Source organism: Bombus vosnesenskii, unplaced genomic scaffold (genome assembly GCF_011952255.1).
Source record: "Bombus vosnesenskii isolate JDL3184/JDL3185 unplaced genomic scaffold, Bvos_JDL3184-5_v1.1 scf7180000013263, whole genome shotgun sequence".
Classification (NCBI taxonomy): Eukaryota; Metazoa; Arthropoda; class Insecta; order Hymenoptera; family Apidae; genus Bombus; species Bombus vosnesenskii.
The window spans coordinates 7,059,764-7,073,496 of record NW_022882923.1 but is presented as its reverse complement, the minus strand read 5'-3'; the positions used below and the strand labels follow the sequence as shown (position 1 = coordinate 7,073,496).

Genomic DNA, 13,733 nt, shown 5'->3' with positions numbered 1-13,733 from the left:
ATTTCACTTACGTAATCGTAACAGTATTTTTTACTTTCATGCCAGCTATTAAATGGCCCATGCATTTACATTTTAAATATTCACCAATTCTTGGTCAAGTCTGCTTAATATTAAACTTTTGACTCTTTTTTTCTTACTTTCGTGTTGCAACAGTTACAAAATTTTCGATCTATCGCGATACCATTGATTTTTATGAACGAAAAAGGGCTGAACGAGAGATTCGCGTATTTTCCACTTTCAGTTCGTTCTATTGTAATTCTTCTTTTCTATTTTCACTCGTGGAAACATAAATACAGAGACATGCACAGACATATACCTATCCTTAAACCGTTATTTGTTCACACTCTGTTTCGTTTACCTTCCTTGTCGGTCCATTTCTCCTTTATAAAGTTGCAACCCTCCGTATCTTGGATACACCTGTAGTAGCCGTACAACCCTGTTAATGAGATTTATATTTTGAGTTTTAAATGTTATAATCGATTTTTGTTGTGCTGCAATAATTTTAAATGCTATCGAAATTCAATGATATTATGTACGTCGGGAATGTCAGTCGCGTTAACTCCAATAAATATTCGATTCGTATAGAAGATACGATGATACTTTCACTTTTACTAATTCCATGTTGTTTGATTATTAAATATTAATTGCAACTAATATATCTGGATATTATAAACGGGGGCAAGAAAGTTTTCAAGAAAACACGTTGAGTGAAATGTTATTTATTTTCCTAAATATCTATGTCCCCATCTATAACTTTGTATTACATTTGTCGCGGAGTCCTCAGCAAATATACAGAAACTATTCTTGCTACTTGCAGTTCAGCAAGATCATTATCATCTATTCATTACTTGTCGCATCTAAATGTCTTACACGGACTCTACATATATTATAGCGTATACAAGCAAGAGTTTAATTCTGTCTCCACGGTGCATTAATGCCATCAATATTCAAGGCTTAATATCAATCAACTAGAATATAAAGAATTTATCGATGCAATATATTTATAACAACGTAATGGATCCATTCGTACGATACATTTAACATTATTCTAATTTATGAAAAAAAGGAGAAGAAAATTCTTCTTAAATTATTCAAGAGGAACTTCCAAACTCTGAAAAGTATTATAATTTTTCTTGAGATTATCGAAATGAAATTAATCACAATTTTAAATAAGTGAAGTTGAATTTAACGATGCCGCGTTAAAGTCGGTCATGCGTTCGCATTTTCGAATCTAAAATTCAGAAAACGGTACGTTAACGAAGTAGGGCGCGTTACTACTGTTAATGCAATTTGCATAATAACGAGTTGTGCGATCATTATGCCAGTCGACAGGAACAGAAGTAGGCTTGTATGGTCTGTTTTGACGTATCATCCACGTACCTATACGCATTCTGCTTCAGCTGTTATGCAACAGCCGGTGTGCATCTTGTACCATATTATTCGTGCAGTTAGTCGAACCCCTGTTAGCTGGCAAGTCGCCAAATACGATTCACGACCAAAATATCAGAATTTATATAACGAATTTATTTCTTTTTTTTTTTTTTAAATCGGCGCGCAATTTGTTTTCGCGACGTTCGCGACGCGTGGAATGCAGGAAAGTGATCCAGAAATTCTGATTGCGATAGTTAGCGTTCACGTTACATCTTAAATGGGACAGTGCGTACTTCGCGAAGCACAGAGAACTTTATACGTTCATCGTTGTCTACACTAAGACTACGTTCGACTTGTTTGAAGAGCGATCATATGTCTTAAAATTTCTATCGCTAAAGAACTAGAAAATGGAAGCGTCATGCATCTCATGTCATTGAGAAAACTAAAGAAAAACCTCATCGCAAGATCTGTTTCTAGATGAATTATACATCAGATTCTCATTAACGTTCGCGAATATGCTTCACAGAAGATCAGTAGTCCTTAACCACAGCATCATGATCCTGTATTCACGTTACGCGATTGTTTCTGTTCGTACGATGTCTTGATAAAGCCCATTCAGTGCCAACAGTTGCGTATGACCACGCTTCCTTAGCGTTCAAGAAAAGAGTTGCGAATACTTCGAGATGTAAATAAAGTAGCGGAAAAGCTCAGAGGCAGCTACTATTATAAAATTGGTGATTCATGAAATGAGGTCACGTTTCTCTTAGGTAGTCTTGCGTCGAACTTGTATTAATCTTAAAGCAGTCGCTGTTCCTGACCCCGCCGGTGCTAGCACGCGACGAAATACCGCGAAAGAAAGGAAGCATCCAGGTCGTGCGCGGTTAATGCAATTTAACAAATCAAATCTAATCAGGTGATTACACGTATTGTGGTTTGCATAACGTGAGCTTTCAGTAATAACGACACCTTGGAACGGTGTATATTATATCGGTCCACGTCATTTCGTTGATTTTCGGTGCCTGCACGGTGCACAGAACGACAAAACAAACAGTAGGAAGGAATTGATAGTGAAGTGAGCCGGTCACAATTGGTGGACGTCATCAATGGATGCGTAGCGATAACGTGCGCTAATTGTAATTCGTGTAACCTAACTCGCATATCGTCGACGGCTAGTTGAGTCGGTGATGTAATTAGTCCTGTACGGAGCGTACACCGTCAGTACATCGTGTTCACTGGGCTGAGTACAGAGTTCCGGCGATGTACTAAACTTTTATCCACGGAAGAGTGTGATCGTTACAATTTCACTCCGTGTTTTCGATATACAGAGTTTCCTAGCCCACGCGTTTTATCGAAACTCTGTTTAATAAATATTTCGCGGGTTTTTTCCTCGTCGTGGTGCAAAAGAAAAATAGTCGTCAAAATGGCCAAAGGAGGACGATCGAAGCAGAAGCAATCGAAGAAGATAACGTGTTGCGGGTGTACAAGCAACAGGAGCAGCGACAGCGCATGTAAATATGTTCATCTATTCTTTTACGATCGTCTTTAGCTTAATGTAATTTTAGCACGGTTAATATTCGCTTTAATCGCGTGAGTGATCAAGGTTTTTCTAAATTACTGGTTGGGCGTGTTCTTCGTTTGGTTCGTTAAATCGACGTTTTGCGTGCTCTTTTCGATTATTATTCAGAAAAATTAATAAACGGGAAAGCTGACATGCCTGCAGGCGCGAATCAAGTATATGATGTTTTAAAATGTTGCTTACATGCACAAAATTTTGGCAAAGATGTTATGTCAGTCACATGGTTCGGATATGTACAATATCATAGTAAATCGTAAATTCCGAAGTTGTCTTAGTTTCGTAACACGACATACATATAGAACATTTTGTATATTTACATTCTTTATTTAAAACAGGGTTCTTGGTTTCGGTAATTCCGTGTTGAAATTGAGATATTTAATGAAAGTATTATAAGTGTATGAAATTCTACATTGTACCGGTTTACTGACAGGTAATTTGTCTTCATTCTTTAATTAAATTGAATTTTTCCGTTGTTCTTGTTTTCAATTTTTTTCCGTTGATTAAGATATATATTGAAAAATATTTTGATTATAAATTTGATTATAAAAATGATTAAATATCGAAAAAACAGTGTTTAATATAGTACTCTTAACCCGATAACCAATGCTTGCGAAGTGATAATGGAAGACTCCGGCACGCGACTTTGTTTTTCCAGACTTGACTGTGTTAAGAAAAGTTAAATATTCATAGCCAAGAGACAAAGAAATATGAAATATTAAAACAGTTGGTTTTTTTTTAGAAATACATAATCTATTAGTTTATGATTATATATTCAACTAAAAATACGGTGAAATACGATTATACTGTATGTCATTGCACGCTATAGATTATCATATCATATTGTATATCATATCAATCATTTTGACATTTTACTTGTACTGTAATGAGATACCACTGTCCTGATCACACTAGTAACATTTGAAATCAAAATGTATATAGAAATTAGGAGATACTTATTGTAATCGTGTATTTGATAAAAAATTACTAATCTTAAGTACATAATAAGTGTTAAAAATAGTCTTGTTAAATATTTATTAATTGAACGAATAATCGACTGTTTAAACTTGCGATATACTTTTGTACTACATATTTTGCAATTTTTCTATATATTTCAAATTTGTTTTAAACTTCTGCTAATATAATCGCAGTCGCACCGATGAAATTTCAAAATGTTTCGTACAGCGCGCACAGTATATTGATAAAAGATGCCTAGAAGCGTTAGAATACTTGCACAAGCCTGTGTATTTAGAGAATCAATATTTTAATCGTTTAATATTATCACACGTTACAAATGCATCTTCATTCAAAACGATTCGTAGAATATACGCGTGTTAACGCGAGATATGTACGAATGGAATCAACCATCTATTTTCAGTATATAGATAAATTTATTTATATAAAAAGTGTATATATAATAGATAATATATATAGATAAGATATGTGAATAAGATCACCACGTTTGTGCAACAAAACATTTAAATGGTGCCACAAACTTCGTTCACTCGCGCAATAATTTCGACGAAATGTTTACATTTCCGTCCGTGAAAATAATATTAGCGGGGAAATAGATAGGGTAAAGTGAAGGTTCTATAAATTTCCACGTCTTTTTCGCCGTATAAACCTAAATACCAGGACAAAATTAGACGCATATTTACACGCAGAGTACCGTACGTGCTTCGAAAACGATATTCGGAGATACGTCGGATACTGTAACCACGGAATTGTATCACGAGACGCTTGTGTAGCATCCGCTTGGAGAACGTGTACCGTTCGGAACGTGATTGTTCCGGTTTGGAAGTAAGTTCCCAAGTTCCGCCGGTGTATGGTCATAGGAAGCGCATTCGTATTCGTCGTGTGGGATCGACCGATCGCATCCAAACGATTATCTATCAAACGAGACCGAATACGGTGGCGGAACGTGTTGAAACTATCAGGCCATAAACGACAGAGAGGAATGGATTGGCTACAGCTAGGCAGCTTAATTGAGCGGCATGAGGATCGTGACTGTGATCCTCGTTTATGACATAACAATGAGACGGACATAAGTTGGTGACATAAGTCGCGAACGATGATATTGTGAACGCTAACTGGAGGGGCAATGATCAAGGCCAACCAGTTCTCTTTACCGTAGAAAAAGAAAATAAATGATTTGATGGTTTCGTATTCTTTTCGTAGGTCTTTGATGTTCCACGATTTATTCTGTCGAGGCCAACGGGCTCGGTCGTACCACGGCGATATTAATGCGATTAAACCCGGCGGTAAATGTTTATTACAATTGTAAATCGAGCGCTGCTGACGTGCGTGACGCGAATCAACGGAATCGCGTAACGTCACGATCGCGCGAAACTTCAGTATCTGGTTTAAAAGTGTCAAAGCCGCGAACGGCGATACCCAGTCATTGCGATCACCGACGGATATATTGAGATTTGACAGAGTTTTCTCGTAGTGAGTGATACTATTTTTGAAGTTACTTGGTGCTTCTCGGTGGCGGTGATCGATCGACGAAAACAGACGGTGCTCGCGATACGTGGAATCGAGAATTCGATTAACACCGATGCAACGTGACATAAACTAAGTGTCTCGTTGATTACGATTAGGACTATTCTGGTCTATGACGGAGCCGGTCTAACTGCATTCAACAAGATTCGACATGATTACATAGTTAGTTTTCACAGGCGCGCGTGTATTCAGGAGGATATAGGTCACTGCCTATGAGGTCAACTATTCGTAGATAGAAGCTTAGAGGCTTAGAATGTTATAGAATTACTTCGGTAGGCTGTCCTTGAACAATTCTAAAATTAGAGTTTTCGCGGTACAGTTTCTCCATGTGCCTAACGGTTGTGGACCAGTTGCTTCGTGTTTCTATTAATTTTAGATGTTATCGATTTCACAGTCACGGGTTTCAGGCAGCTCTCGAGATAACGAGTGACATCATTTCCATGCGTACGGCTAGACCCTGAAACGTCATCGAGCGAGAAACGGAAAACTTGAAATTGATCACTCGCATTGTCATATACAAAGGAACGAACCACGTTGGCGTTCTCGTTACTAATATTTTTTCGCTATATTATAATCTTCTTCGAACAGTGTCGCAATTTGCGTACATTTATTTTCAAAGTTGACAACATTACGTTCCTAAGATGGAATAGGAAACGATGTATAATTTCGTTTGTGCCAGATTAATTTAGTCTTTACAGCGGCGTTATTCAACGTGGGTTGTAAATTTGTAGGTTGACCATTTATTAGATAATTGTGTTCCATATTCTTGGCATATCTGATAAGGCATGTTTAAAGTTGTATGAAATGATTGGATAAGCGAGTAGATCTCAGTCTTGTGAAAAATACGATACTATTTGTACGCGTTCATTTATACGCTCACGTTTCTTTCTAGTTCTTTTCTGAAGTATTTTCATGGTACGTTTACGGCGTTTTACGACCGAACTATAGAACAAAAGTAGAAATTTAATAGTATCTGAAAACACGTTCGACGATTCTCAACCTCAATCGCCTGTGATTATATACATATGCGAATGTGTACGATAAGCAAACAGGAAACGATACGTGAAAAATTATTCAAATTCCATTTTAATCGAATTAACTACGAATGAATTGATTATGAAGAATCGTCGCAGAGAATTACTCAAATATTTGTATGAGTTATATGTTTCGCGCAACTCATATTACAAGCGTTATCTGCCTGGCTTGAAACACTCGAAGTCTCTTGATACGATTTAAGCAGCGTTTTTTAAAAGTGTTTTTTCTGCATATATGCAGTGGAAACCATATTCAATTTCTGTTATTTTCGACTCATATAATCAGGTATGAGAAGTGTTCGCACGAATATAAATTTCTGGACGGTCATTGACACATCGTGCACAGTCTCATTTGTTTATCGTTAATATTCTAAGGCTCCGAGTAAGGCCAAAATAACGAACACTCTTGAGTACATAATGACACGATATTTCATTTTGCTTCTTTAAGCTTGACTGGGATAATTTTTATGGCAATGATTTTCCGTTTATTTGCAGGCTCTCATATTCATTTGTTTACGTTGGTGCATAATATCTCACCACGTTTTTATATTGTTTTCATGCAAGTTCGACAGTACTTTAGATTTTTTACGAACCTCTTTTTGGCTCTTGCAAACACGCTCGCGTCATTTTTGCCGCTCATTATAATTCGCACTTTACGTTTATCATAGGTGAAGATCCGATGCTTAGCGACCAACAGCAATATCGATACATGACTGTTGACGATATGAAATCCATGGGGGATGACTCGATGCGCGTCAACGTGACAGATGACGAGAGAGACAATCGACATTCCGGAGGTAAGAATTACGTGAAATTCATGTTTCCTGTTGCAAATTCATTGTTCTTATAACGTACAATTACTTATGTAGATTCAACTGATTAGATTTGATTATGTAGATTATTCAACTGATAATAGTATCTCATTTACCCAAACTCTAAAGAATATCGTCAAAATCGAGGCTTCCAAATGTGAACCGTGTCGTTTTGGAAAATATATTCCAAAAATATGAGGCTTACATCCGGATGTATCAATTTTGATGATTGCGTGATTCAAAGCTAGGATAGTCTCAAACCTTTGTCAAAACGATATCAGATATTTAATTATCACATCCTATTTTATTATTAATTAATCCTTTCTACTCCACTAATGTCCCGACAACAATAATGATAATATAAATATTGTTTCTTTATCGTCGATAAAAGATGAGAAATGTGGAAAGTTCTGTATTCTTTTTTTTTAACGAAAGCTTTGATTGAAAAAGATTTTACTATGGAATGCTGATAAAAATTTCTAGAGTTCAAACGCTTAGACCTTTACATGTTGTGCTATAAGAGTATAAAGAATAAAATAACACAAGAATAGTAAACAGGTAATATTTGATTTCATATAACGCAGAAATATTATTTAGTAGTAATGTTTTATTATACTTCAATGCTATTTTCTGTATTTTATAGTTCGAAAATTATTGAATATTATTCTGCTTATTTTTTCTACCTTACATAGAGACATATCGCGTTTATTCGTTTTTTTCTTACATTACGACACAGTATCTAGTTAAATCAATGGTACAACGTATTGACGGAAAATGCAAAACGAGAATTAATTTTGCGCTCCTAGAAACGGAAGAGGTTTCAAGGGCAATTTAATTTCTTCTAAGTGGAGTGCTGTGTTTTTTATCCTTTGCGCGGTAGCGATTGTAGAGTTCAACAAGGTATAATGAAAGGTCATTCGAGACGATGGAGGGTCATAAATTAATGAGTCTTGCTTTACAAAAGATGCTTGAAGTGTTGGTTGTTTGTATTGGTGCAGTGATAATAGATAGTGTCTTGAAAATTGCACAAAGGCGTGTATTTATCACTTCCGGATTAATTAATCATACGTCAGAACTATCGTTTATTCAACGTATATGAATTTTTCTTTTGTTTGTAACATTTTTAAACGTGAAATTTAAGGAGTAAACTCGAACGAGCTAAATTTTCGTTGTACGATCAAAAGATTCGGGAAACTATTTGAAAAATTATTTGGTAACTATAATTTTATTATAATTATAACGTTAATTATAAAAATAACATATAATAATTATAACACTTATGTACAAAGATGTTAAAGTGGCACATCAAGACTTAGGATATGATGCAAGATACAATTTATTTATGTATTACAACTCTTCGTCATTTCCGATCATTTTTTTCGATAATGTATGTAATAACTAACACGCAATCATTGTTCTAATAATAGGACGACTAAAGAAACGGTATACATAAGCAGTACTTTGTCCAAGACAGTTGACTTCGACTTGTCATTTTTCGTCACGCGATAAAATTTATTTCATATTGCATCCGTCTATCTCTAAAAGAAATTTAGTTTCTTAATTTTCGAACGAATGCTTTTTATTACGGATCACACGATGCATTTTATGTGTTCTTACGCAAAAGATGCGGTATTGAAGTACATAGATTATTAGCACTATTTTCGCTTCAGATCTTGTTTTTTATTCTTTATTCATTAGCGTTATATATCCCACATAACATATTTCTAAACTTCATTTACAAATAATTTTTATTATTTACAATGGTAACGTTTATATTATTAATTTTCTAATTTTTTTAATTAATACAATACGTTCCATTTCCTTCTGTCTTCAAAAATCTTGTAGCTGATAGTAGATATTAAAATATTTACGTGAACGATTTGAACTTTCCACAATTTTCTTGTATATACGAGCAGAGTATGTAATTACGAATAATACGGCCAAAGTTATGGTGGGCGTCGTATTCCGAATAATTAAACAGAAAAACACTTAAAAGAACAATAGAAGCATATCCATACTTGATAAATTTTTCATTGAAGATATCTAAAATGCATCCACTTGATAGCTCGCGTTAATTATTTCCATATTACGTATTTAATATAGGGGAAGCGTTACATGTTTAATAATAAATTTGATTTATAGCACCAATGATAACCGAGATGATCACAAAAGAAAATTATCAACGTACAAACGCTGCCAATCTCAAACTAGACAATGTTGATATTAATAGGCACCCAGTACACGTCGGGTATGTATTAATTTATTCATCCTCTTATTCTATAAACACCACTCATCTAACACTAGTCAAACAATTGTACAATTTAGGGTAGGTTGTATTATTCATTCATAATTGTATAATACTGCTCTGAGCAACTCTTTTGTATCATAAAGTGCTTGACAAAATTTGTATATTTATATTCATGCTATAATCTATTTAATTTGTACATTCTTTGGAATTATCTTCATATACCGTGATATCTGACAAAAATTTGTTAACTATTATACAACTTACCCCATTGACATATTTAAAAATATATCTAAACTACTTGCGTTTTTAAGTATTTTATCGGGCAAAGACATATCTGTAAGATCTGTCTGCAACATATTAGAATACGTTTCAATTGGTTCTAATTTGCAGAGTTTGCGAGGGTGTTCGAAATTTTTCCAAATTCTCTTCGATTATTCTCAGATCGATCTTTCTTGTTTATGAAAATTTTCCCAGTTGAAAATTTGCATCGTCATCTATTGAATTGGAAATTGTTTGCGAAGTATACATACTATACATGCACGACGAATTAAAGAGGATGTTCAATCCGACTTCTACTAACTGAATTACCGAGATAGAAAGTCAACGAAGCCGATCTCTATATTTGCATGGTTTGTTTTAATACTTAATAATTGCGCAACGTAAATAAGATACAAATCAAATATGTACAGATTAACACGAACTTCAAGCTGTAGTCGAAATTCAATATAATATATAAAAAATGTATGTTGAATCTTTAAGTTCTCATGCTTGTAAAAAAAAAAAAAGCTCGTTGCTACACATAACTGAATTTATAACACAGATCATTTTGATAATCTAAGATAATTACACAAAAGCTTTGTTGTGTTATTGAAATACGTTCTTCGTTAAAGTTGGCGTAATGCATTTCATTGGGCAAGAATTGCAGTATCGGAAAACTGTTTCTTTCAAAAGGCTATAATTGGCGTTTGTCGTATTGGATTGGAAAAAGTTGTCGGAATTCTATTTATACACACCTGTAGGAAATAACGTCTATTGTAATTTTGATACAGTTGGAAATTGTATATAGAACGTAGAAGCATATAGTACGCAAGCAGTGGCGTACATAAAAAAGAGAACAATAATAATGTTCATATCATGAAACAATAATATTGTGTATTATAGTGTGATACGGTGTGCATTGGTGAAAGACTCCTGCTCTAATTAACCTAGATCATTGGCTGATATATAATAACAAAATGTGGTACAGGATTGTAAGAATTTATATTTACGAGAGCCGCATAAAATGAGCTTGAACTTTCTATTTTCACAGAACTCTTCCAAATTAATTTTTAGTTGGCTTCACGTATTTTTTAGCGTAGACAAACTAACGAAGTACGGCGAATAAAAATACCTTTTTATCGTATAACGACGTACATGTACCAAAATTGACACGTTCATACATTGACCGCATCAAACTGATAAATAATAAAATAAAAAGGTTAAAATCGAGTGGATCGTAAAAGGATACTATGCTACAATCGGAAATCTGCATTTCAAAGCTTTCCATAACGTTGTTTTGCGTTAAATTTTCTTTATGTAGAAAGTAAAGAGGTTATTATGGGACATACGTAATAATTGACATAATTCGTAGTTACATAATCGCGAACATAATGAAAACATAACAGCGTAACTGTCATCGCGGGGACTGTCACGGAATGTTTCAAATGGAGCCAACGAGAATCAAACCAGTAACTGAACTCGAATCAGTTTTCTGTTACACATCATATCTCTCACAGCAAGCTATTTTTTAGCTACTTTCTTTTTAATTCTATTCAGAATGTTCAGTTCAATGTTTATGTAATCGGCCAACCAGCTAAACAAGAGCCAACCGCTTGGTGTCCTCGTTTACATCCTGTCTTGCCCGTAGCAATATTAGATTATCTAGTTAATAAGCATGTTGTTCTTGAAATATCTTTGGGATGAACGATTCTTTGATGGTGTAATTTAATTGGATACCATGTTCCTTACTAATAACAGGCGGGTTGTTACAATTTCAGAAGTCTCGTACTTAATCGAGGAATAGACAAGTACATAGTATAACGTTCTACTAAACACGAAGTGAACAAATCACGCATTCTTCTATTTTATTCTAAATATTATTAGAAATATGCGGTGTAAAATTAATGTTTTTGTTCTTTGCATTTTTTACATTGATATTTTCTAAATATTTTTAAATGAATAACAAATTGAATATATCTCACAAACTAATTTTTTCTCTGTTACTAAGAAATTAAGAAAGAGTAGTATGTTTGATACAATGGTACTTTTGTATTTTACATTTTCAATGGATTCTCTCTTTGCGTTTAGTAGGACAGGATACTTATCGTATCGGACAAACAACGTTTTGTTCGAGTTACCTTCTTATATCTTCAGAATGTTTTTCTTATACATTTAACCATATACAAGAGCACATGTGTTTGCACGTACTTGTTTCTGAAAATGTAGAATGGTTTTTCCAAGTGCACAGATTTCCTAAAGCAAACAGCAGAGAAAAGTGCAACGTGCACGGCAAACAAAGAAAAACAAAAATAGTAAGCATGCGCATGAAACGAATTTTTTATCCATAATCATACTAGATTTTGTTCTGAGATCAGAGCGTCCCTAGAGTCCCTAAATACATCGCTGGCAGCTCTTGGTACCATGTCGAAAGGACAAGGAATGTGGAGGGACAGGTACACCATGCCCTTTTTATTACTCTCCTTTCTGTGTTTAGGCGTTTTTACATACAATATATTTAGATATAGAAAAACTATCGTACGTATAAAACGAACACATGACGGAAAACACATTACATTCGCGTACACAAAGTACTATGTCTATGTCTATTACAATATAATATGTCCAAACGTCATGTTGATTCGAAGTGGCTTGTGATCTTTTTTAGCAAAGCAAATTACAATCTTAAAACGTGTATATAAATTCTATAGATAATCGTATTTTTTGTTGAACTTTTTGTAACTTTTATAATCGCGTAAATGTATCTATCGTTGGTGATTTGTATTTATTTCATATATTCTTTTCATACGATAAATTATATATATATAATATGGATCATGGCCAAAGACAGTAGTCCAGTCTAATTAATAATTTCTCAAGCAAATGCACAAGAATATGTAATATGTCATGATGTCAATATGGGATTTAAATATTACATTTAGAATCTCATATTTTACCATCAAATGGTACATGCATGTTGTACGAATGAAAGTAAGAAAATGATTTATATAAAGGTAGTCTTGCATAAATATATTATTAAAAATTATAATAGAAATACGAAGTTATAACGAGCTGGTTTTTCGTTCGATAGAAATCAACGATAATTAAACTTCAATTCCCATACTTTACTTCTATTGTTCATATTTATGGACATGTTTGATTAACAAAAAATTGCATTTATCACAATATGAATTTCTTATTCGGTTCACGACACAGATTCTTTGTATTTTCTGTATTAGTACGTTGATATCTTTTCTTTAGCGTGTAAAGACTCTAAATATACATATGAAATATTTATTCCAACAGCTTGGTATTTCATATTAAGCACCGATCGATCGTTTTCAAGCTATTGATAATACTTGTTGAACTATTGTATTGAAAAGCCGATTCGTCGATACCTCGTTTCTCTTAAATGAAATTACTACCAGTCTATGTTTGTATTTGTTATTTCTTTTTTTCATTCGTAAAACATATTGACGTCATTTTGCGAAAAAGACCTGGATTTACTAATGAATTCAATAAATTCGATACTGAACAATAACACTGAACAGTTAACCTAATGGAACATAAATATAGTTGAAAGGAACATATTAGCTAAATTATGAATAACTGAACATAGAAATAATAGTTGTTTAGTAAATAATGGAATATCGTGATAAAGATTAAAAGTGCTCTTGTAGATATAGGAAGAGAATCGTTCGTCCTCTAGTTTAATGATAGTTAATTACCAATAGATAACCATTTTGGACACATTTTTATGATATAGTGGCTGCTGCTCGTATCGTTGTTCTCCCTTCTCCCTTTATGACAAGTTTGAGCTATTTTTTGCATATGTAACGAAATCTGTTGACGATATATTTATAATACTATATTTATAATACTATGCGTAACGTAGAAAGAATTATTTTTATGCGCTTCGCGCGATGAACGAAAAATCA

At 34.0% G+C, this 13,733-nt stretch overlaps 1 protein-coding gene across 35 annotated transcripts in view; it reads left to right on the top strand.

The window, feature by feature from the left end:
* Nucleotides 1–13,733, top strand: part of LOC117230732 (ankyrin-3-like) — an 88,934-nt gene that overhangs the window by 37,871 nt on the left and 37,330 nt on the right. For 27 of the 35 annotated variants that reach the window (XR_004492853.1, XR_004492834.1, XR_004492849.1 and 24 more), the window contains 3 exons: nt 7,149–7,277; nt 9,435–9,540; nt 12,174–12,251. Coding sequence is in view for 9 of the 35 variants with exons in the window: in XM_033488615.1 (XP_033344506.1) it covers nt 7,149–7,277; nt 9,435–9,540; nt 12,174–12,251 (313 nt within the window). In the remaining 26 variants the exon portion in view is untranslated. Of the gene's footprint in view, nt 1–1,823; nt 2,880–5,264; nt 5,393–7,148; nt 7,278–9,434; nt 9,541–12,173; nt 12,252–13,733 lie in introns of those variants that run through there. The other 8 variants (XR_004492869.1, XR_004492848.1, XR_004492847.1 and 5 more) reach the window with 3 other exon arrangements.